Below are 25,949 nucleotides of genomic sequence, written 5' to 3'. Positions count from 1 at the left end.
TGTGGGTGTAGGGTTCCTGTCATTTTACCAGCAATGCTAAGGAACAATAGATTGACTTAACTTAATAACAACAACAAAAATAACTTGATGTTTTCTTTATTCACTTAAAATCAAACTTTAACTTTAGTAATGCAGGACTGTAATTAGCTGTTTATCAGGTGATGAATATCATTCCTTAGCTAAAATGCTGAAAATGTTACTGTTGAAGTCAACTAATGCATGAAATAAATGTACTATGAATCTGTAAATCTGAGTATAATGTGGGTTTATTATCAGTAATGAACTAATCAAGGTAATCTTCACACACACCCGCACGCAGGCGCACACACACACACCAGAGGTCGCGTTAGACTTTCACTTTTAAAAATTCTGCCATCACTATCACTTATTATTCGTCATTTCATGCTTTAATGATAATACTTTTTTTGTTTACATGTTCATTTTTAATCATAGACTTACAAAACGAGCATTCAAGTTAAAATGTGTTTAATTATTTGTGAAGAAGAGAACAGATGAACAGAGACCATGTATCACTTTACATGTTTAACATCATGAAACAGATGAATTAATGATTTTTTTCTCACAGTGACAGCGGAGGCAATTAAACACGTGAACTTGTGCTGAACAGGCAAAAATAAATAAATCAAATCTCCGTTGCGATTAAAATGGCAACAAACGTGTAAACCCTCTGTTTTTACCTCAGACAGACGACGTCTTGTTACATTTTTACTTTTGTTCTGAAGAATGATCTCGCGCTCTTCTATTTCACTTCGGTTAACTCGATCTGACACGCAAGCACACACACCCGCGAACGCAAGCACACGCACACAGTTACGACAAATTTTGTGTGTGATTTGTCTATGACACGAATTCCATTCCTGTGCTCCACTGGAAACCCAAAATGCTCCCACACAAGAGACTTAAATGTGTCCGGGGGATCTGCAATCTCAGGCGGAGCAGCCATCCTGTGACCTGCGCTCACTCCCAAGTCACGTGACATGACATGACATGCACTTGGAAAACAGTAACTTTGGAATTTACTATTTAGAACAGCATTTAAAAAGCTCTTATTAGTCGTTACTAATACACTTTAATCAAATATATGCAAATATATTTTTTTATAAATAGATTAGTTAGTCAGAGATAAGTGACATTAACCTCAACAATGGGCAGCAGGAGGCGTGAGAGTACCGCGACACGACACGGGAGGTTCGCGATTCGTATCGTGGGTGGTGTATCGCGATCGTTCGGTTCGGTTCGTAATATCGTTACACCCCTAATGCGTATGCATAAATACAATGCATACTATACCTTCAATAGCCTACAAAATAATTAACTGATTAAAAAACAAGATTCTGTCTATAAAGACTTATCTTTTGTTAACATTAATGCATTTTCACTTTAAAACTAACTTTAACTTCTTATATTTTTAAAACTGTGGTGAGCATTTAGTAATGAGTGGCAATTTTCTGCAAATTTGTATATTCCAGAAACTATATAAATATAAAGCTTATAAACATATATACTTTCACGCATTTTGGTTTTATTTTCACCACAAGTTGCTGTGTGTGGTTGTTAAATAAAGTGTCTTGTGTTTATGCTCAAGTGGGCTCAGTGATATGTTAATAATGATATTATGGTGTTTTCTGGGTCAAAGAGGGAAAACTCACTGTTGTATGTATTGAAAGAAACTAATGCATTTTGTGATGTAGATTATAGATATTACACTTTTTTTTAAATGAGACTATAAATTTAGGGGATGGGGGCCTCCAAAACCTCACAGCCCCAGGGCCTCACATTAGTTTAAGGCGGCCCTGGCAATACCGCTATTATCCACTAGGTGGCGCCCTTCCGCAACTTTTTAAACCCGGAAGTATTGCCCTATGGCAAGCTGCTGCATGTCTGTGTCTGTTTTAAAGATCGCTCTGAATGGGATCTCTATGAAAAGTCCGTCACAAAAATTGAATTATCTCTGCTTTTTGCTCAAAATGTGGTGTTTTTGCAGAAACCTACCATATTCAAAAGCTGATTGCAAAAGAACCACTGAAGGTAGGTTGAAACGGTTTTTTTTGTTTGAAAGCAGAGGGTCTGTTCTTTCATTTGGTATATTGTATGTTTATATATTTAAAGAAGAACATTTTCTGGAAGGCATTAAACTTTGGTGAAAATCATGAAAAACGCTGGCGCTGGCTGGCAACTTTTTTTAAAAACGCTGGCGGTGAAAGAGTTAACAAAGCATTCACATAAGTTGTGTAGTAAAGGTACTTATCTCGCAATAGTTTTTTTTTACGGAACAAAGCACTCACATACCTCATCTGGGTAATCAGAGGCGGTCTTAAAATAAAGGCATAGGCGGCCCCAAACCAACCTAATAAATAAATAAATAAAAACCTTATCATCATGAACACTTCAAAAATATTTGCGGTAAATAGTTTGCCACCGTTTGCCACTAAACCTGCATTAACAACGACAGTGGGGCTTCTGGCCTTAGTCAAACGGGTTGGCGTGTTTCATTCTCTTGTAAAGATCGTATGGGGGGCCCCATAGATACCTTTGCCTAGGGCCCCCAATTTGCTAAATCCTCAACTGTGGGTAACATACTTATGCCGCAATAGTTAGCCTGTCTGGAACCGAGCTGATTTAAACACATCTCTGTGTGACATTTGCATTACATGTGAACGGCCCCTACACTAATAGGACTTTGTTTTTCTCTCCCCGTCTCGTCCTCGACACCGAGGACAATGAGACAAACAGGCCCAGTTCTGGGAAATGTGAAGGCCGGCATACCTCTGATCCACTGGACGTCCTTCTACGTGATACCCAGCTGATGCCAACGACCACCGGCAGAACCCGTTTAATCTCCTACTTCGTTTACATGTCCTACTTCGTAACCCTTCTCCCAAGGGTTTTTTCCTCCTAGGACTTTTCCACTGGCTAAAAAGTCAGGGATTTTCACAACCCGGGGAGTCAGCAGTCATTGGCTTAACTTAGCACCCCCTTCTATACATCGTATTTTTTATACGCTTGCTTATAATGTTGATTCATAGCTATCTGTATTATGTCATGCTATCTGGTAGAGGTGTAAGGGTACGTGTATTCGTACCGGACCGTTTCGGTACAGGGCTTTCGGCACGGTGCACATGTGCACTGAATGGCTGAATGCAATCTTTTGTGTGCGGAACATAGGTGGATCATATTATGTTGTGTGCGTTTCCACACGAACATATTAAGTGGCGGAAGTCTCCGCGTTCAGCGCAAGTCTTCTGTCAAACATAACATAATTCGGCCCGCAGAAAGATTTTTATTTACTTAGTTGTATAATCGTTTGATTATTGATGTAAATGTTTACAGGGGGCCGCTTACGTTGTCGCGACTAAAAGCGCTTGTTAAATGCGTGTCAACGCGCTGTTTTGTTCTTTCAAAAGTGCGTGAGAGGTTGCGGGTCTTTTATTGCTACGCAATCATGAGACGCACTTTCTGTGACAGCGAGAATAAGGAAGGTGTTATCAGATTTTTCATCTGCACCTCACGTCAATGATGTCATTGTCACAATAAGATCAGCTGATCGGGACAGAGAAGAGCTGTAACTCGGGCTTACTCAGCTGTTTCTCAGCTGCGGAGGGGTTCGTTAGTTTACATTGACGACACAAGCAAAGATTAGGTGAAACGTGCAAAAGATAAAAGATGGCTATGTATGCAACTCACTAATCTCAATATGAGTGTATAATAAGTATATCATCATGTTGCTTGCTATGCAGTTACACATAGAGCACTAATATTATTTTTATGCAGAGATGGTACATAGCCAATTCAATACTGTGAGTTAAAGCAACACTATGTAGTTTTTTTACCTTTAAATAACATCTCTAAAATTATTTCAGTGATAGAACAACTTTTAACTGGACAAATTGTACTGTTGCTGCAACCTGAGCAGCCTCCTAGCTGCTACAAGCACACTCTGAAAGTGGCGGTGGAGGGTAGAGCACACAGCCCCACCCCTCCCCCTGCCTGCAGAAGAGTGTCTGATACCAGGCACTGTTGCGCTTTTCAACCACATGGGGGAGCTGTAAGTCATTTTTACATGGAAACTACATAGTGTTGCTTTAAACAATCCAAAATAAATCAAAACAGAAACATTTTTTGGTGGCAAAAATGTAGGCTAATAGTTCATAAATGTATTCAGGAACTGAATTTTTTAGTTTAGTGCAAGGTTTTAGTAGAAAATTTTTAAGAGAAAGTTAAGAAAAGAGTTACCTACTGTTATAAAATAATGTAAAAAGTATGTTATTTAGTGGAGAACTCTGCAGTACTATTTTATTTATTCTTTTTTATTTTATAGATAGATAGATAGATAGATAGATAGATAGATAGATAGATAGATAGATAGATAGATAGATAGATAGATAGATAGATAGATAGATAGATAGATAGATAGATAGATAGATAGATAGATAGATAGATACACCCCTACTATCTGCCGATTTTTCTGTGCTTTTCCCTGCTTATAATAATGTAAATGTGCTTTGAAACAATTACCAATTGTGAAAAGCGCTATATAAATAAAATGTAATAGAATTTTTTTATTGAATATTATTCACACTATGGCAGTATGATGTTCACAATTATGTAATTCTCCTATTTATTTATTTTTTTACATTTTTCATAATAAATTTACCTAACGCTTATATATATTCGTGGTTGTTCAAGTTTTTCTAGGGAAGAGGGTGTGGAGGCAAGATGCAAAATGAATATATTCAGAAAACCCCGCCCTTAATACGCCTACCTGGAGCTAACGTCACTCAATTCCACCAAATTAAATTCCAGCTCTGCCACTGTTCATATAAAGGCCTAACCTTACACTGTACTCAAATAAATGTTTAGTTTTATTTATTGATTTTTTTAAATTATACCCTCACTAGGGGTCTGAGCCCCCAACATAAAAAAAGAGATAAACATAATCTTAGATTGAGATTGTAATAGGTCATGCAGTAATTTCAGTCTGATGCAATAACATTAACTACAATTTTTGGGTAAAAGAAAATGATCTCCATAATGACGTGAACAAAGCATGAGGGTTAACTGTAGTAGAGCATTGCATGGATCAATTCCCAAAGATCACAGTCATTCAATCCACTGAAGGTTGCTTTGGATAAAACTCTTTACCTGATGTTTCAATCTAATTCTACTGAATCTATTATAGATGTAGAAAGTTATCATCTCATGGATTTTAGTTTATTTCCACTCATGTTTCTCAATGTTTTTATGATCATTCCTCAACACTCAAAGATGAAGATTTAAAAATAGACACCAACCTATTTGTTCCTCAGTATCTTCATTCTTTATTCTGCATGGTTGTGGATCTGTCATCTTCTCAAGCTCCTCTTTCACCAGCATCAACATTATGTCATGAAGATTTCAGTTGTCAACCATGGAGTGATTTCTCTGTGTGTTTGACTCCAGCATTTATTGGTGGATTGTTGTAGGAGGAGCTTCACTGAAGGTCTCAATCACTTTCACTCTATGGGTGTGAACTAGAAATGAAAAGAGAGGCATTAAAACATTTAATGTCAGTAAAACATTCACCATCTATTTCAGACTTTTTAATGTTTCACTTCAAAATGTTTTCTCAAGCATTAATTACAGAATCTCAAATATTTAAATTACTGACAAAATCATTGACAAAAATATTTTCAAAATTTCAAATAGTTTGCTAAGGGGCATAAAGTTTCTGGTAAATTATCAGAAATTGTCCATGAGAACTTAATCTGGGGAATTTTTAAATATTCTAAATTAGAAACTTAACAGGAATTTTTGGAAATGTGTGGATCTGTATATATAAACTATATCATATACAAACAAATAAACATTTTGTTTGGTCATAAGCAGACATGCATGCAAGGTAAAACAAATGTTAAAAATGACGTCTTGACTGATTTAATTGTAAGTCAAACTTTAATTGATTCTGTAGTGGCACAATAACCCGTTTTAAACAGCCAAGGAGCTGAGTGGGGAGCAATAAAATTGTGACACGTCAATCATCCTTACAGTTTGTCGTTTATTCATCCATTTGAAGATTCTTTCAATATAGCAAAGTATAACAGTGAAGTCAACAATACTGAGTCTGAATAAATATATACGATTATACAGTCAACCAAAAAATATGTGCTCCTGCACTCACCCCCATGTTTCCAAAGCTACACACAGGTATTTTAACCTTACATAATTAATGAAGCCTTTATTCTCCCACGGTCACATGACTAGTGCTGCCTCAAGATTAGTCGTGACTAATCGTTTGCAAAATAAAAGTTTTTGTTTACGTATTATATGTGTTTGTACTGTGTATAATAATTAAGTTTATATAAATACACACACATACATACAATTTTAGGGAAAAAATTATTTATTATAATAATAAATATTTATATATAATATAAATTGTATATAAATAAAAACATGTAAACATGTATATACACATGCAATATACATGACTAATCGTGAGGCAGCACTACACATGACATACTCTTAACATGGCTCCTACAGACATATTCTTTCATTAAGAAACACAAACGCATAATAAACATTATTATAGTTAATAACTTATTATTATAGTGCTCGCTTACATTTAGATATCTGATTTACTGGCTAGCTAGCTACTGCGTCAACACATTTTAGTATTTGGTAGTTAAACTATAATACCATAGATCAAATATATTTATCCCAGTTTATCATCAAAACTTACCTGACTTGATGTAGTCCTTGGAGCAAATGCAAGTGTGGCTTCTGTGGAGGTCAAGGCCTGAAAAAAGGAGGGGAAATAATCCCCCACCTTAAATGATATATGGAGGATTTCTTTATTTCAAGAGTGATAGTTTATGGAAGGGGGGGGGTAATTTTTAGACACTACTTTTTATTATCTCACCTAAGGGTATAAATTCAACTGAAATTGCATTAAATCTTGATGTTTTAAACAAAATTATGCTGCAAGATTTTTATTTATACAAGTTTTAAATAGTCTTGTTAGTTGTTACCAAAACCAAAAGATCATTTTGAAACATGTTTGCAACTCCCAGTAACTGATAGCTGGAATTGAAAAAAATTTTACACAGCGAGGTTAGTTGCACACAGTGTTACAAGTTAAGCCTCAGGTATACAATGATAACGAAATTAAAACAATGTAAATAATATTCATCAAAATGATAACTTAATACAATATCAGGGGAAATAACTCACAATTGCGATTTTTGCCCTTTAAAAAAATCTGTTTATATGGATTGCTGCATAATAAAAGGACGGTTAGATGAAGGATCATTGATGAATGAATGTGTGGATATCTATCTATTATAGGCAGATAAATAAACAATATACACCTGTAGTATATAGACAGAATTTGATTGAATTATTTGTGTTTAAAATAAATTTTCTAGCAGATGTTACAACAAACCCTCTGTTCACAACGAACCCTAACTGAGGTAACGTTTGCACTCCTGTCTCTTCCGGCGTACGATAACGGTAGATCTCACAAACAAACTTTACGGGGCAGTTTCCAGGACAGGGTAATTGTGTAAAAAATTGTGTAAAAAATATTAAATCTAACGCAAAAAATTTTGAATGATAGAGCCAAAGTTAAAACCCCTTAATTTTTACCCCGATCTCCACTACTAAATATAAAGCTAAATAAGAACTAAAATAAGAAGTGATAAATACAGATGCAGTCCTCAGGTAATTTTAAAGTTGTCTGAATAACGCACATCTTCTGTTTTTAGTCCTCGATCTCCACAGTACACTGGTTCATAATACATGGATAAAAACAGTTAATAATATTGTTATTAAACGTGCTGGACATTACCTCAAAGTACACAACTGTCCGGACAATGGATCCCTGCTCCAGAGACAACAGTGAGTCCGGGTCAGATTTTCAACTTCATCTCACTGCTAACGGTTAACGTATTAAGAAATCCTGTCTTCTGTTGACAAACCAATAAAATAATCGAAGACGGATTAATTATTTCAGTGCTCACCGAAGCATTTACACGTGAGACATCGGGCTCTAGTGACGATCGCTTTAAACACTGATTCCCGAGGTTTCAAATCTTTACGAATCTTTTGATTCGAATCTTCTTCTTCTGGAATTTTATGGCAGTTGGTAAACAAACTTTTGGTGCACTACCGCCATCTACTGAACTGGAGTGTAGAGCTTTTATAATGGCTCTATACTTCTTCTGTTGCTCTAAATTACATTCCAAAAAGTTTTTAAGCCCATTTTGTTTCATTTCCTGAATAAGTGATATTTTTTAATTTTCATACTGTTGACATAAAATATGCTCTATTGTCTCTGTTTGGATACAATGTCTGCATTTACCAGTTCCATGCTTTCTTATTTTAAATTATTTTGTCCAGAATGTTTGATTCGAAGACGTGAAATTGTAATATATTGTTTTTTCTGTTCTTAAATGCACTTTTTCCTTTTCCAACAAGTAGATAAATGATATTAAGTCTGCTCTTGCTATCAATATTCTCCCTGCTAAAAAAACCGATAAAACCATTACAGAAAATTCTAATGGTTTCCATTAAAATACCAATAGGAACCATTAGCTTTTACCATTAAAACCACTACACTGTATTGTGTTTTGGGCCATATTCCATTAGAACCAATAAAATTATCAATAAAACCAATAGAATTTCTGTGATGGTGTCTATTAGTTTTTTAAGCAGGGCCATGCTTCTTGCCATTTATTACAAATGACCTCTTTTTTTACTAAGAGCCGCTTATATGTCAACATCTGATTTTAGTCCACTTACAAGGCTTGAAAGTGCTACATATGAATCAGAACAGATAACTGCTAACCTTTTGCATATAAATAGCACAAAGTGTGAAAAACTGACAATACATACATCAAATTCCAATTTGGCGTCCATACGATACACCAGTCCTTCCCATTGACTTAAATGGCCCATCTTTATACAGGTGCTGGTCATAGTTTTGTTGTATAGGACTTGATGTTGATATCCCTTAATGCATATTTGAGGCAATCATGAGACTCTGTGGGATGGTCAATTGAGTGATGGCACCCTCGGCCACACTACTCCTTAGCCCTTACATCTCCTGAAGTTGCTCCTTTCTCGTAACTCGGTGCATAAACCCTTGACCTAACCTTAATCTCTAATGCCACAATCTCACCACAACCCGACCATATACACGCCAATCCGTTTGACTAAGGCCAGAAGCCTTAATCAAGTCGTCATTAATGCAGGTTCAGTGGCAAACGGCATACTATTTGCCGCAATACACAAGACCGCAATAAAATGCCAAAATATCACCGCAACGCGACCAAACGCGTTTATTATAAAAGTACAAAATGTTTGTACAACATGAAGTAAACACAAGTAAAAAAGGTTAAAGTACAAAGGCAGTGATTCAGTGTTAAGATTCTATAGAAAATATATGTGATTTAAGTTATGAAACTTAACTTTAACATCAGTTAAATAAATAATAACAAATAACAGACTTCATATGAATAATAAAGAGACAGAAAAATGGCAGATATATATCCAAGGGGAATATTTAATGTTTGACCATCAGACACTGAAGGGCAGAGCAGATGCACTGAGCCAGCGGCAAATTACAGAAGGACTTGCAGAGATGAATCTGCCCTCGGCGGTGTACACGACACCATGCCCACTGATCAACTTGAACTCACATATCCAAAATTGTCAGAGGGAATTTAAATATAGGTCCTATCTTTACTTACTGACCACTGATTTGAAGTTCTGGAAAACTTGGCTGTCATAAGTCCACACAAGTCACCTCCTGATGTATCCTCGATAAAATGAGCAAATCAAGAACACATCCGGGGTTGTTAAGTGTATTTGGCTTCATGCAAACTTGGAATTGGAACAGTACTTGGGCCCAGACTGATGAAGTCCACAAGAACACAAGTCCAGACATCTTGGGCTTTTGTGTGCATGTAGACTTTTAGTAAGGATCCTACGCATAGTTTTATTAATAAGACCTCAGCTGATTTCGAAACGTTGTTGGCATATCCACACTGTTGACACATGAATGGTTTCTATCAAGTGTGAACTCTCATGTGTGTGTTAAGGCCAGATTTTGTTTTGAAACTCTTTCCACACTCATGGCATGTGTAAGGTCTCTCTCCAGTGTGAGTTCTTGTATGAATCTTAAGGTTACTTTCAATAGAGAAACTCTTTCCACACTGTTGACAAGTGTAAGGTTTCTCTCCAGTGTGAGACCTCATGTGTTTCTTAAGTTCACATGCAGTTATAAAACTCTTTTTACACTCATGGCATGTGAAAGGTCTCTCTCCAGTGTGAATCCTTGTGTGTACCTTAAGATTACTTTCAATAGAGAAACTCTTTCCACATTGATGACAAGTGTAAGGTTTCTCTCCAGTGTGAACTTTCAAATGTCTGTTAAGGAAACTTGCAGTTGCAAAACTCTTTTCACAGTGTTGGCACACATGTGGTTTCTCTCCAGTGTGAATCATCATGTGTATCTTAAGTTCACTTGACAATGGGAAACTCTTGTCACAGTGATGGCACGCGTGTGGCTTTTCCCCACTGTGAGCTATCATGTGCCGGATAAGGCTTGTTTGAAAGGAGAAACTCTTTCCACACTGGTGGCACTTGAATGGTTTCTCTCCAGTGTGAATCCTCACATGTATGTTAAGGTGAGCTTTTCTTCTGAAACTCTTTCCACACTGATGGCACGTAAATGGTTTCTGTCCGGTGTGAATCCTCATATGTATTTTAAGGCTTTCTTTTGTTGTGAAACTGTTTCCACACTGTTGACATGTGAAAGGTTTCTCTCCAGTGTGAGTCCACATGTGTTGCTTAAGTTCACCTGCAGTTATAAAACTCTTTTCACACTGATGGCACACATGTGGTTTCTCTCCAGTGTGAATCCTCATGTGTGCTTTAAGGTTAGGATTTGTTCTGAAACTCTTTTCACACAGATGACATGTGAATGGTTTCTCTTCAGTGTGAGACATCATGTGTCTCTTAAGTTGACTTCTATCTGAGAAACTCTTTTCACAATGCTGGCACGCGTGTGGCTTTTCCCCACTATGAGCTTTCTTGTGCCGGCTAAGGTTCGATTGAAAAGTGAAACTCTTTCCACACTGATGGCACGCGTGTGTTTTTTCTCCAGTGTGAATCCTCATGTGTTCTTTAAGGTTATCTTTTCTTCTGAAACTCTTTCCACACTGTTGACATGTTAAAGGTTTCTCTTCACTGTGAGTCCTCTTGTGATCTTCAGGGCGTTCATCTTCACTGAAACTATTTTCACACTTTATGTCTTCTGTCTTCAGAGTTTCTTTCTGTGAAACATTATGGTTTATTTTTACAATCTGATGTTTCTCATCCACTTCAGCTTGACTCTCCTCTTTCACTTCCATCATATCTAAAATGAAGACAGTAAATAGTTCATATTGATAAATCAGAGTGACAAAACACATTTGAGATTGTCATGTATTCATGTTATTTTTAATGTGAAGTACATTATGTCATTTCTATCGTCAATTTCTGTTCTTGTAGTTTAACTCTTGTGCTGTGTTTAAAACCCTACAACACTTATGGTGTTTCCAATATCCGGGCATGGGTAAAAAAGGTGAAAAGGGGTACAGTGGTTGCACCCTCATACATTCAAGGTTGCCGACTGTCACTATAAAATACAGGAGAAAGGTGGGCTACAGCAGGTATATGGTTATATGTGAATATACAGTGTACTGTTTTAAGCCATTTGTCAAAATGATAGCTAATCTCCTAATTTATATCTTTCATACCTACAACATACAGTAGGTTTATTAATAGCTTGTTAATTCACAGCTTTTCTTTTAACATTCCTTTAATTGAACCATCACCTTTACTATATGTCTAAAACAAAACACTTGTGACTCCTGCAATAAGGGTTAAAAACGTTATTACCTTCATATTAATCTACGTGTGACAAACTATCTGTAAGCTGTAGTTTGCAGTCAACATCATATACTTGTGTACTACATTTGAAAAGTAACTAACACTACTTGAACTTCAAACAGGATGGGTTTTATGGTCAGATGAAACAAAAAATAGCTTTATAGCAGCAAACACTCAACATTAGTTTGGTGCACACAGGAGTAAAATGTACCCCATGTGTAAAATGAAATATACTGCTGTATCTTTAATGTTGTTGGCCTATTCTTCTGCTGGAGGTCCTGGACATCTTGATCAGATACATGGCAAAATGGATTCTATGAAATACCAACATATAAAAAATCTAAACCTGACTGTCCCTGTTAGAAATCATATAATGGGCCATGGTTTGACCTTCTTTTAGGGCAATGATCCAAAACAAACATCAAAACTAACACAAAAATGAGTCACTGAGCACAAAATGAAGCTTCTGCCATAACAATCCCAGTCCCCTGACCTGAACCCTAAAGAAAATGAGTGGGATGAACTGAAGAGAAGAAGCACCAACATGGAGCTGTAATCTGAAGGATCTGGAGAGATTCTAAATGAAGGAATGATCTCTGATCAGGTGTTCGCCAAACTCATCAGGCATTATAGGTGAAGATTCAGAGCTGATCTCTTGGGAAAAGGAGGTTGCAAAAAGTATCGAATGAAAGGGTATGATTAATTGTGAGCAGTGTGTATTAGAGAAAAATATTTCACTAATAATAAGATTTTCCCCCATTTTAAAATTATTATTCTCAAATGAAAGGTTGGATTTTTGTAGATTTTTTATATTTAAGATCAAAAGTATTAACCATGCAGATTTATTTTCACAGCCTTCTTTGGTCATATTTACAAAGGGTATGAATAATTTTGAGCTCGACTGAATATTATGTCATCTATGAATCATCTATGTCTGGCTCTCTATCAATGTCTTCCTAGGACTTTTTCCACATAGCAGATTTTTTTCCTAGGAGTTTTTTCTCAAGCCCTAGGGAGTCACAGAATGATACATTATGATACTCACAATGTTTCCTGCAGTGAAACCATTTAGCTAATAGTAATCAATACACACACAAAAAAAACATGGTTACTACACTTTTACCATAAAAAACATGGTTTATTTTCTTAAAGGTGGAGTGCACAAAGTTTGAAAGCCAGTGTTGACATTTAAAATCACCTAAACTAGGCTTGTGCCGGTGTTCGGTAATACGGTAAACCACGGTAGTAAAACTGCACGGTAGTGTTATTACAGGGTCTTCAAATTACCACGAAAAGATGTACATTATTTTTTTCCTTTGACCGGTTCAAATTACACTGCACGGATGCTGTGTCACTCATACGCAGGTGCAAATGTTACCAGAATCTCATAGAGAAGGATGGCAGAAGGATGAGTGCTACTGCTGATTATTTTTACACATTTTAAGAAATTAAAGTTTGGAAGTGTTCTGGCTTCGTGAAAAAACAAAGAGGGAGTGCTGGTGATAGACAATTTCCCTTTGTGTAGAATATGTGGACGGAAAGGGTCAGCAAAATACGGGAACACTAACTTTATGCATCTTCGAGACAATCATCCACAGTTGACTGAGATAAAGGTAAGATACATGGCATCATATTTCATATCTTGTGTCTAAATAATAACAGTTAAGTTAAGCTTAGCAATGCTAAGGTCCGCTAGCTACCGTTACGTTTGTCTAATATTATTACGTCTATTATGCTAAAGTTATATTAGCTATCCTACCGCTTGCTATCTGGTAAAACATATATTATTAATTATAGCTAACACTGAGCCTGAGAGGTAACTTTAAGTTAATTGCTTAATAAATAGACTACAATTAATATTAGTGCAAAACGCAGCTGCTAGAGTTCTTGCCAGGTCACGCAAGTTCATATAACCCAAATTCCAGTATCTTTACACTGGTAAGCTATCTTTTTACTAAAAAAGTATTTTAATCTTCTAAATTGTGTTTTATATATATTTTAATTGTGTACATTATGTATATTTTCATTGACTGTTAAAAGCGTTATGTGAATTGAGTTAAGGGATGTGTCACTGACTGTCAGTAATTATGACCATTTCAATATGTTACGTAATTTATTTGACTATGTATGTTGAATACACAGTACAGTGGATACAAATGGACATATTTAGCTGTATGTGTTCTTTTACTAAAATGAAAAGAAAGGAACACATATATTTATGTATCATATTCAATCATCACAAACAAACAAACAAACAAGACAAACTATCAGTAAGCTTTCTTTTTATTCTCTATAATTGTCTAAAATGCATCTTTAAGGCATGAAGTAATATTTTTCTTCTCTCTTTTACAGAGTATCCAATCATCTAGCAGTGCTGCTGCTGGCTCATTTTCAGCTGAAGCCATACAGTCAACGGTCAAAGTGGCTTTCCAACGTCAGGCTGCATATGGATTGATGATATTTTGCAATTTAATCATTTAAACCACTAAAGTTGACTGCTTTTGCAGTTTGGCCTTTATTCTGTTTGAATCTGATTGGTTCAGTTTTACAGCACACATTATACATTATACACATTATACAGCACACCAGATGATTATGTGTAACTCTTTCACCGCCAGCGTTTTTAAAAAAAGTTGCCAGCCAGCGCCAGCGTTTTTCATGATTTTCACCAAAGTTTAATGCCTTCCAGAAAATGTTCTTCTTTAAATATATAAACATACAATATACCAAATGAAAGAACAGACCCTCTGCTTTCAAAAAAAAAAAAACTGTTTCATCCTACCTTCAGTGGTTCTTTTGCAATCAGCTTTTGAATATGGGTAGGTTTCAGCAAAAACACCACATTTTGAGCAAAAAGCAGAGATAATTCCATTTTTGTGACGGACTTTTCATAGAGATCCCATTCAGAGCGATCTTTAAAACAGACACGGACATGCAGCCGCTTGCCATAGGGCAATACTTCCGGGTTTAAAAAGTTGCGGAACCACCTGGTGGATAATAGCGGTATTGCGGAAAGACGGAAAATCTCGTCATTGGCGGGGAAGCGTTTTCTCTTAATTGACGAGATATCTCGTCAATGGCGGGGAAAGAGGTAAGAAAGGTCATATCACATGCAAATAACAGTGGAAATTTTTCATGTTTCATTTCATTACAAAGGTTTTATCGCGACTGGTACACAGGTCTCATTCCCACATCAATAAAACAAATGGTAAAAAAGGTTTAATAGAGTTAAGAAAACTTAACTCTATGCAAGGGGCTTTCACCCCACTACAAATGTATCCAAGACGAGGTGCCTCCCACAGGTCTGTAAGAACCAATCACTGCAAACTTCCATTGGTAAATAATGTATACATAATGTGTATTCTACCTGGGTATTTAAGGAGAGCTGACAAACATTTCAGGGAATCTGTATACAGATATCCCGCACGATCGCTGTGTGTAGATTGCATCGCCAGGTAACATTTTTAAACCTTGTCATCTCGTACCATTAAGGTTATTTTGTATGGTTGGTCAATGTATTATATTACTTGAATTGAATATTTGCTTTCATATTATTGAATGTTTTTATGTGATTGATCAATGTATTATTTTGTTGGAGTAGGTTTTGAATTGTTTCATATTTCTCATGATTGATTTATATGCTATATTGATTGAGTTGATTATTGAATTATTGATTGAATTGACTTTTGAATTATTATGTTGTTTACCTGGTAAACAGTGTTGGGGGTAACGAGTTACAAAGTAATGGATTACAGTAACTACATTACTTTTTTTGGTAACGAAGTAAAGTAACGCATTACACTAATAATATTGGTAACTACACTACTTTACTAGACTATAGGAACGCGCTTTCCTGCGTTACCCAAGCAGTGTTTGCCTGGGTGTAAAGTTCTGTCTATTTAAGTGGTGCGTGCATGCGTGTCCCTGTACGTGTGCCGTTGCCATAGAGATTGATTTGACGGAGCTGCTGGTGCAAAGGGGAGCGGGAAATGAAGACGGAGGGTTTCAGCCACTGGGGCGATATTCACATTACTTTCAGCGTATTGCTCGAAAGGACAAAAATATTCGTGTGAAATGCACACTATGCCCACACGACAAGTGTCTTTCAACTGCTGACAACGCGATGAGCAACCTGTCTGAGCATTTGTAAGCCCAGCATGGCAATACACTTGTGGCGAAAGATCCTGCTTAACTTACCGGTCAGGGATCGAGAGGTCCGAACCCGAAGACGGAATTAGGTAATGAACCTCAATCGAGTCAGAGCCAGAGCATAATTCTTTTAAAGAAATTATTTGAACGTAACCCGAACAGCAATGTCGCGTGCGCTCAATTTATAGAAAAAAGCCAGGAGTCAGGACCGCTGTTTTCTTCATAATCTTACTTCCAAATCTAATCCTATAAACTTTTCGGTGTTTGATGTATCGCTGTTACCGCCCTGCCAGACTGTCTTAAATAGAGAAATAAGTTAATTCCTTGATTTGCGTTGTTGATTCATTTATAAATAATTCCCCCAAGGGTTTAGTTTATGCGCAAAAAGCATTTAAATGAATAGAACGTGATGATTACGTCTTTCTTTGGTGAAAAAATAATAAAATAAATAAGCCTATATGAAATGTGTTTCCCTTAAATAATTAGCAAATTAACAAAACGAATTCAAAAGTAGCCTATAGCCTATATGAGTTTATTTTTTGTGTGACGTGCTCCCAAACCGATGCAGCACAAAACACTTTTTACCTATTTAAAAAAGCACAATTTTTTGTTATTATTGCGAGTGTAACTTTACATAAATAAATTTACACATTACAGTTTTGAATGTTGTTTTACTTTTATTTGTATGACCATAATTTAAGGTAATTTAAGGTAATGCAAAATGCAAGCTCCTCACGCGTTTTATGCCATCACCCGCGTGGGTTTACACAGGGCAGCGAGAAAGAGACATTAAACTTTAAACATTTAACATTCTACTTGAGTTTTTTTGGACATCCCTTTGGAATCACTGCAATCATATCATCAATTTATAAGGTAATAATAAATATAAGCGCAGCGCTTATGAGTGTTCAAACACTGCTGACCGCTCAGCTGTCAATCAGCCGACCCTCACAAAGTTTCACATTAAATGATAATATATTTGAACAAGCATGGTCCTGTGCTTATTTCTGTCAATGTTCTGCATGAAGATCTTTAAAGGTTTCTACTTACATCACGATTTGCGGTGCGGCCGGTCGCAGTCTTTATGTAAAACGGGTATGAAATAAATTGATGCTGATGTCGGATAACGGGTCAACTGTTATTTTAATCGCGCGGATGCGGGTTATCAAACAGGACTGTGCATGACTCCTATAAGGAAAATGGAATGACAACATGAAAATTATAAAATAGCCTACATGTTTATATTCTGTATGAAAATAAAAATAAAAAATTCTGTCATCATTAACTCTCCCTCATTTTGTTACAAACCTGTATAAATATCTTTGTTCTGATAAACACGAAGCAACATATTTTGAGAAATGTTAATAACCAAACTAAGCATGAGCCCCATTCACTTCTATAGTAGGAAAAAATAATACTATGGAAGTGAATGGGGCTCATGAATGGTTTGGTTACAAACATTCCTCAAAATATTTTCATTCATGTTCACCAGAACAAAGACATTTATACAGGTTTGTAACAACATGAGAGTTACAAACCTGATTTACAAATAAATTATACAGAATTTTAATTTTTGGGCGAACTATAAATCCGATGGGGTCAAAAATTAGGGTGCACCTAACTTTTGTGCTGGTGCACCTAAGAAAAAATGTTAGGCGCACCAGTGCAACCAGTGCAAAAAGTTAGTCTAGAGCCCTGGCAGGTCATTTAAATTAGTCACTCATCATCAGCCGACCCCGCATAAACATGTCCATGTATCTATGTGGTAAATTAAGAAAAAGGAAAGTAAAGTAATAAGTAGTGAAGTTACTTTTCAAATGCAGTAACTAGTAAAGTAATCTCATTACAATTTTAAGAAGTAACTAGTAAACTAGTAACTAATTACATTTTTTGAGTAACTACCCCAACACTGCTGGTAAATAAATTGTTACATTTGTATTCATTCTAATTTGCTACGTATTATTGACTGTTCTAAATTACTATAAAGTATTACGATATCTTTTGTCACCATAAACCTATGACCGGGGTATAAAGTCATGCTAATTGTCTATACCACTAACTAAGATGTCCAGCAATTACATCACTATAGCCAGGCTGTAAATAGATAAGCCTGGACCTCTGATGATAGGCCTTATTTTGATTAAGTTGTTGTATGGCATATAATTCGCTATACCAGGTTAGACGGTGCTAACTTGGACCTCAGATCATTGGATGGGTTTGTATTAAGTTGTATATAGATGATTACAGTGGCCAAAGTTGCCTGACCTCTAGTGTGGTCAAGTGTTATGTTTCAGAATCTGCACAACGGCCGGTGTTGACTGATACGACATCTGTAATCGAATGAATGAGTCCAATATTACTATTGACCAAATGGAATGACTGAATGTTTATCTAAATTTAATAATCACAAATAAATTCTTAAACTGTTTCATTATGGAGTCAGATGAAATAACGAGGTAATGTATATTAGTTCATATTTGTTTGTAAACAAATGTCTATAACCAATTCTGTAATGATGTGTAAAGGAAAGACAGTAACGCGTAAGAATCCTTCTGCCGCGCCACTGGCTACCGTCGTTGGACCTGTGGGCGGACCCTGAAAGGGACCTTACAAAACCTTCATAAATCATCGCAACATGAATCTGGACCTTCCTTTGATAGACCCACCCCACACATACGCAGCCCCAGCAAGGTGATTGGTTATAAGTGTTTTTTGTTAGTCGATCCGACTCCCTTTTCCAAAACGTTTTTCAAACATTGTGCACTCTGCCTTTAAGGGTTATAGTAGGCCTACCTGTTGAAGTCTCAGTCAAGTAATCAGTAATTATGGAGAATCATTCATGCTTTTTGATACAGCATGAATCAAAATTCCAGCTATGCAACTGTTCACAGAGAGACAGCAAGCTCAAATCGCGGCAGTGGCAGCTAGTAGTGGCACTTCCGGCATCAGGCTCATTTTGAGGCATCTAGTAGTGACACTTGAGGCATCTGACTTATCTTGTTTGTGGCACCTCTGGCATCTTAAGGCAGCTAATCGTGGCACTTCCGGCATCTGACTCATTTTGAGGCAGCTAGTGGTGGCACCGTCACTTTTTGAGGCAGCTGACAGTTTGTGTGTCATTTAGGGGTGGCACTTCAGCGTCGTATATTTGTACCAATGTTTGCATGCTGGTTGTCAGTCGGGCATTTCGAGATGCCTCTGGAACTAGGTGCCACCACTCTTGGCACTATGGCATTAGCGGCCGTTCATTTAATTCACGCGAGGTGTGTGTGTGTTGTCATGAATGGGCGCGCACGCTGGCTGACAGTCGTTTGTAGGTGCGGGCATTTCGAGATGCCACGGTTACTCTTGAGATGCCACCACTCTGCCCCCCGGAATAGAAATATCAGAATTCTAGTTTTCTCACTTTGTTCATCTTATTATTTTAGCGGGCAGACTGAGAAACACGTGGATAAAATATTTCTAATTTATTTAAACAGTATTTTAAAACCAGGAAGCCCCCCTCTTTTACTAATCTTACAGTATTGCAATTCTCTTGTCTACCGGTAGGTGCCCCCAAGCACAAACGAGAAACACCGCCTATGGCTTTTACTTATTTTGACCCCTGCGAGTTGTTGGTTGTCAATTTTTTTTTAAATATATTTTTTTTGTTCTGCAGATTAAACTATGTAATACAGATTTGTAAAGACATGAAGGTGGATAAATGATTAAATATTTTTCAAGCGTTTAAAGCACGGTTGGTGTGATTAGCCCCTTACAGTGCATGCATTATATTCTGTCTTTTACTGCATTTGCTTTTTTGTTTGGGTTTCCAATAATGTTCGTTTGGGAACTCGTCTGAAGTCTGAGACGCGTTGTGTTTGTCTGTTGATCAGTGTCAGATGTTTCTCAGCAGATTAAACCATCACAGAGTTTACATGATTTGATGTTTGCATGTTCTTGCTTAAAAATGACAGTAGCTGTATCATTTCTATTGTAAAGAAATGGACGTATATTAAATATTCAAATGGATTTAAACATTAATTGGCTAAAAATAAGCGTTTCTCTCCGTCTAAAGTGAAAGTGAAGATAGCATCCGCGAGACGAGTCCACTATCGCCCCCTGCAGGCATTTGTTATAACATAATGCCTTTTATTTATAGTCCACAAATGTAATGTGTTTGTTAATGTAATGTTGTTTAATGTAACTTGGTTTTAATACTTTATTTGAACCAATTATTATTGCATCTTCGTTATTATGTAATTTTAAAGGCTACTGCTAACTTGGCTCTATTTTTACTATCCCAAAATAACAAATTACTTCATTATAAGTTAGAAAAATCATTGTTAGGGCCAGTCCTTGATTAGTTTAAACATTTAAAAATAACATGATTTCAGTTTCTTATTCATTTATTTTATCATTGAGGGTTTCTTAAAAAGTGTAAAAATATCGACTCGTTCTCGTGAACCCAATCTCGTGGATTAAGTGTCTCGTCACACCCCTAGCAGTCAAACAAATCGTGCTCTCTAGTGCCTCTACAAAAGTCCCTTAAACTACAATTTTTGGGTAAAAGAAAATTTTCTCCATAATGACGTGAACACAACATGAGGTTTAACTGTAGTAGAGCATTGCATGGAGATCACAGTCATTCAATTCACTGAAGGTTGCTTTGGATAAAACTCTTTACCTGATGTTTCAATCTAATTCTACTGAATCTATTATAGATGCAGAAAGTTATCATCTCATGGATTTTAGTTTATTTTCCCCTCATGTTTCTCAATGTTTTTATGATTATTCCTCAACCATCAATAAAAAAGATTGAAAAATAGACACCAACCTATTTGTTCCTCAGTATCTTCATCCTTTATTCTGCATGGTTGTGGATCTGTCATCTTCTCAAGCTCCTCTTTCACCAGCATCAACATTATGTCATGAAGATTTCAGTTGTCACACATGGAGTGATTTCTCTGTGTGTTTGACTCCAGCATTTATTGGTGGATTGTTGTAGGAGGAGCTTCACTGAAGGTCTCAATCACTTTCACTCTATGGGTGTGAACTAGAAATGAAAGAAGAAACATTAAAACATTTAATGTCAGTAAAACATTCACCATCTGTTTCAGACTTTTTAATGTTTTACTTCAGAATGTTTTCTCAAGCATTAATCACAGAATCTGAATCTATGTTTGGTGTAGACATAGGCGATTTTCCATTTTTTTAATAATTTAAATAAACACTTTCATTTTATTTAAATCGAGCGATCAAGGTTTTGAATAAAAGTTATTAATCGCATGTCAAAGTGAAATGATGCAGACATCACCTGATTATTTCAGCAGGGTTTTCCTGCATTGAAAATGAATCAGGACCCACACAGGTATTTTAACCCTATATAATTAACAACGCCTTTATTCTTCACTCCCCTACCGTTACTAAATATAAATGTAAATAAGAACTAAAATAAGAAGTGATAAATACAGATGCAGTCCTCAGGTAATTTTAAAGTTGTCTGAATAGCGCACATCTTCTGTTTTTAGTCCTCGATCTCCACAGTACACTGGTTCATAATACATGGGTAAAAACATTTAATAATATTGGTATTAATGGTGCTGGACATTACCTCAAAGTACACAACTGTATGAGTCAGGAGATGTTTATGACGCTGTCCGGACAATGGATCCCTGCTCCAGAGACAACAGTGAGTCCGGGTCAGATTTTCAACTTCATCTCACTGCTAACGGTTAACGTATTAAGAAATCCTGTCTTCTGTTGACAAACCAATAAAATTAAAATCGCATACGGATCAATTATTTCAGTTATCACCGAAGCATTTACACGTGAAGACACCAGGCTCTAGTGATGATCGCTTTAAACACTGATTCCCGAGGCTTCAAATCTTTACGAATCTTTTGATTCGAATCTTCTTCTTCTGGAGTTTTATGGCGGTTGGTAAACAAACTTATGGTTCACGACCGCCACCTACTGTACTGGAGTGTGGAGCTTTTATAATGGCTCTATACTTCTTCTGTTGCTATAAATTACATTCCAAAAAGCCCTTTTTTTTCATTTCCTGAATAAGTGATATTTTTTTAATGTTCATACTGTGTTGACATAAAATATGCTCTATTGTCTCTGTTTGATTACAATGTCTGCATTTACCAGTTGCATGCTTTCCTATTTTAAAAAGGGAATTATTTAGTCCAGAATGTCTGATTCGAAGACGTGAAATTATAATATCTTCTTTTTTGTTCTTAAATGTACTTCTTCCTTTTCCAACAAGTAGATAAATGCTATTAAGGTGTTCATGCTTTTGCTATCAATATTCCCCCTGCTGAAAAAAAAAAAACGATAAAACCATTACAGAAAATTCTAATGGTTTCCATTAACATACCAATAGGAACCATTAGCTTTTACCATTAAAATCACTACACTGTAGTGTGTTTTGGGCCACATTCCATTAGAACCAATAAAATTCCCAATAAAACCAATAGAATTTCTGTGATGGTGTCTATTAGTTTTTTAAGCAGGGCCATGCTTCTTGCCATTTATTACAAATGACCTCTTTTTTACTAAGAGCCACTTATATGTCAACATCTGATTTTAGTCCACTTACAAGGCTTGAAGTGCTGCATTTGCTGCATATGAACAGATAACTGCTAACCTTTTGCATATAAATAGCACAAAGTGTGAAAATCGGGAAATACATACATCAAATTCCAATTTTGCATCCATATGATATGCCAGTACTTCCCATTGACTTAAATTACGCATCTTTTTTGGTCATTTTATGTATTGGTTTCTCTTTAACCATTTTTTAAACCATTTTTGCTTGGGTTTAGGGTTAGAACAACTTATTGTTATATAAAAATGACATCCTAATCCAAATCCCAATTCTAATCCCAGCTCTAAGGGACCATGGCTTACATATAGACAAAAACATGGAGAAATCTGTATATTAAATAACCTCCTTAATCAAATCTGAAATCTAACCCTAAACCCAAGCGAAAATGGTTTAAAAAACAGAAAAATTGAGAAACCAATAAAGATAACGACAAAAAAGATGTGCCGTTTAAGTGAATGGGAAGGACTGGCGTATCATATGCATGCCAAATTCTAATTTGGCATATGTATTGCACGATTTTCACAATTCGTGCTATTTGTACGCATCTTCATGAGACTGGGTAGCATTATCAGTTATTCCTTTGCTGATATTACATTGAAATGTAGGGATATTCACTGCAGAAACAGTTCTTGTAGAGGCAGGATCTTTAGAGCCATCTGTATATAGGTGCTGGTCATAGATCTGTTGTATAGGACTTGATGTTGATATCCCTTAATGCATACTTGAGGCACCCATGAGACTCTGTGGGATGGTCAATTGAGTGACCCTCTGCCACACTACTCCTTAGCCCTTACATCTCCTGAAGTCGCTCCTTTCTCGTAACTCGGTGCATAAACCCTTGACCTAACCTCAATCTCTAATGCCACAATCTCACCACAACATGACCATATACACGCCAACCCGTTTGACTAAGGCCAGAAGCCCCACTGTCGTTGTTAATGCATGTTCAATGGCAAACGGTTCTGTATGGCATACTATTTGCCGCAATACACAAGACCACAATAAAATGCCAAAATCTCACCGCAACCTGACCACACGCGTTTATTATAAAAGTACAAAATGTTTGTACAACATGAAGTAAACACAAGAAAAAAATCTAGTTAAAGTACAAAGGCAGTGATTCAGTGTTAAGATTATATAGAAAATATATGTGATTTAAGTTATGAAACTTAACATTAACATCAGCTAAAACTATAATAACAAATAACAGACTTCATATGAATAATAGAGAGACAGAAAAATGATAGATATATATCCAAAGAGAATATTTCATGTTTGACCATCAGACACTGAAGGGCAGAGCCAGCGGCACATTTCAGAAGGATTTGCAGAGATGAATCTGCCCTCGGCGGTGTACATGACACTGACTGCCCGCTGATCAACTTGAACTCAAATATCCAAAATTGTCAGAGGAAATTTTAATATTAGGTCCTATCTTTACTAACTGACCACAGATTTGAAGTTCAGGAAAACTTGGCTGATACAAGTCCACACAAGTCACCTCCTGATGCATCCTCGATCAAATGAGCGGATCAAAAACACATCTGGGCATGTTATTTGAACTTGGCATGATGCAAACTTGAGATTGGAACAGTACTTGGGCCACGACTGATGACATTTCACAAGTCCACAAGAACACAAGTACAGACATCTTGGCCTTTCGTGCGCATGTAGACTTTTAGTAAGGATCCTCCAGACAGTTTTATTATTAGACCTCAGCTGATTTCTAAACTTTGTTGCCATATCCACACTGTTGACACATGAATGGTTTCTATCGAGTGTGGATTCTCATGTGTGAGTTAAGGGTAGATTTTGTTTTGAAACTCTTTTCACACTCATGGCATGTGAACGGTTTCTCTTCAGTGTGAGTTCTTTTGTGTACCTTAAGGTTACTTTCAACAGAGAAACTCTTTCCACACTGTTGACAAGTGTAAGGTTTCTCTCCGGTGTGAGACCTCATGTGTCTCTTAAGTTCACATGCAGTTATAAAACTCTTTCTACAGTGATTGCACACGTGTGGTTTCTCTCCAGTGTGAATCATTGTGTGTACCTTAAGGGTACTTTCAGAAGAGAAACTCTTTCCACATTGATGACAAGTGTAAGGTTTCTCTCCTGTGTGAGTCCTCATGTGTTTCTTAAGTTCACCTGCAGTTGTAAAACTCTTTCCACACTGATGGCACACATGTGGTTTCTCTCCAGTGTGAATCATCATGTGTGTTTTAAGGTAAACATTTGTTCTGAAACTCTTTTCACACTGTTGACATGTGAAAGGTTTCTCTCCAGTGTGAGTCATCATGTGTTGCTTAAGTTTACCTGTAGTTATAAAACTCCTTCCACACTGATGGCACACATGTGGTTTCTCTCCAGTGTGAATCCTCACGTGTGTGTTAAGGCTAGCTTTTGTTCTGAAACTCTTTCCACACTGTTGACATGTGAAAGGTTTCTCTCCAGTGTGAACCCTTACGTGTAAGTTAAGGTTATCTTTTCTTCTAAAACTCTTTCCACACTGTTGACATGTGAAGGGTTTCTCCTCACTGTGAGTCCTCTTGTGATCTGCAGGGCGTTCATCTTCATTGAAACTATTTTCACACTTTATGTCTTCTGTCTTCAGAGTTTCTTTCTGTGAAACATTATGGTTTATTTTTACAATCTGATGTTTCTCATCCACTTCATTCAGCTCAAGTAGATGATCCGTGTTTATTCCCATCATATCTAAAATGAAGACAGTAAATAGTTTATATTGATAAACCAGAGTGACAAAACACATTTGAGATTTTAAATGTGAAGTACATTATGTCATTTCTATTGTCAATTTCTGCTCTTGTAGTTTAACTCTTGTGCTGTGTTCAAAACCCTATAACACTTGTTGTGTTTCCAATATCACCAAACATTGGATTCTATCTTTTTGTCAACTTGTTTTCTTTCAGTTAGGACTGGTTTTGCATTTCTTTTTGAAACATTTACAGTGTTAATAACCATGGGCGTTGTTAGGCCATTTTTAGGGGGCTTTATCCACATTACTAAAACAAATATTAAGAAAATATTTATGTTGCAAATTTTACAATGATTTCATTGTAGGCTGGAAGGTGGTGCACAGTAGGGCTGCAGCTATCAATCATTTTAGTAATCAAGTATTCTACAGATTTTCCATCGATTTATTGAGTAAAAATAACATTTCTTTAATAAAGAACAATCCTCAATATACAAGAAAAAATAATACTTAAAATGAACTCATTTGTTTCATTCTTTAAGCAATTAACATTTTTATTGA

The 25,949-nt window shown here is 36.4% G+C and overlaps 2 protein-coding genes and 1 pseudogene across 2 annotated transcripts; all 3 read right to left on the bottom strand.

Moving 5' to 3' along the window:
• Positions 1-5,505, bottom strand: part of LOC141281908 (uncharacterized) — a 32,007-nt pseudogene extending 26,502 nt beyond the window's left edge.
• A 3,895-nt stretch (positions 5,506-9,400) lies between these two features.
• On the bottom strand, positions 9,401-11,416 carry LOC135768956 (uncharacterized). Its single transcript, XM_065278320.1, has one exon. The coding sequence runs from the start codon at positions 11,412-11,414 to the stop codon at positions 10,071-10,073; it is 1,344 nt and encodes a 447-aa protein (XP_065134392.1). The 5' UTR covers positions 11,415-11,416; the 3' UTR covers positions 9,401-10,070.
• Positions 11,417-23,695: 12,279 nt separating this feature from the next.
• Positions 23,696-25,949, bottom strand: LOC135768959 (uncharacterized). The gene has a single exon (XM_065278324.1). The coding sequence runs from the start codon at positions 25,443-25,445 to the stop codon at positions 24,450-24,452; it is 996 nt and encodes a 331-aa protein (XP_065134396.1). The 5' UTR covers positions 25,446-25,949; the 3' UTR covers positions 23,696-24,449.

The sequence above is a fragment of the Paramisgurnus dabryanus genome, chromosome 3 (genome assembly GCF_030506205.2).
Source record: "Paramisgurnus dabryanus chromosome 3, PD_genome_1.1, whole genome shotgun sequence".
Lineage (NCBI taxonomy): Eukaryota > Metazoa > Chordata > Actinopteri > Cypriniformes > Cobitidae > Paramisgurnus > Paramisgurnus dabryanus.
This window is presented reverse-complemented; position numbering and strand designations above follow the sequence as displayed.

Coding starts and splice junctions, on each gene's coding strand:
- LOC135768959 (XM_065278324.1), bottom strand. CDS start 25,445: ATGTGTTTTGTCACTCTGGTTTATCAATATAAACTATTTACTGTCTTC.
- LOC135768956 (XM_065278320.1), bottom strand. CDS start 11,414: ATGGAAGTGAAAGAGGAGAGTCAAGCTGAAGTGGATGAGAAACATCAG.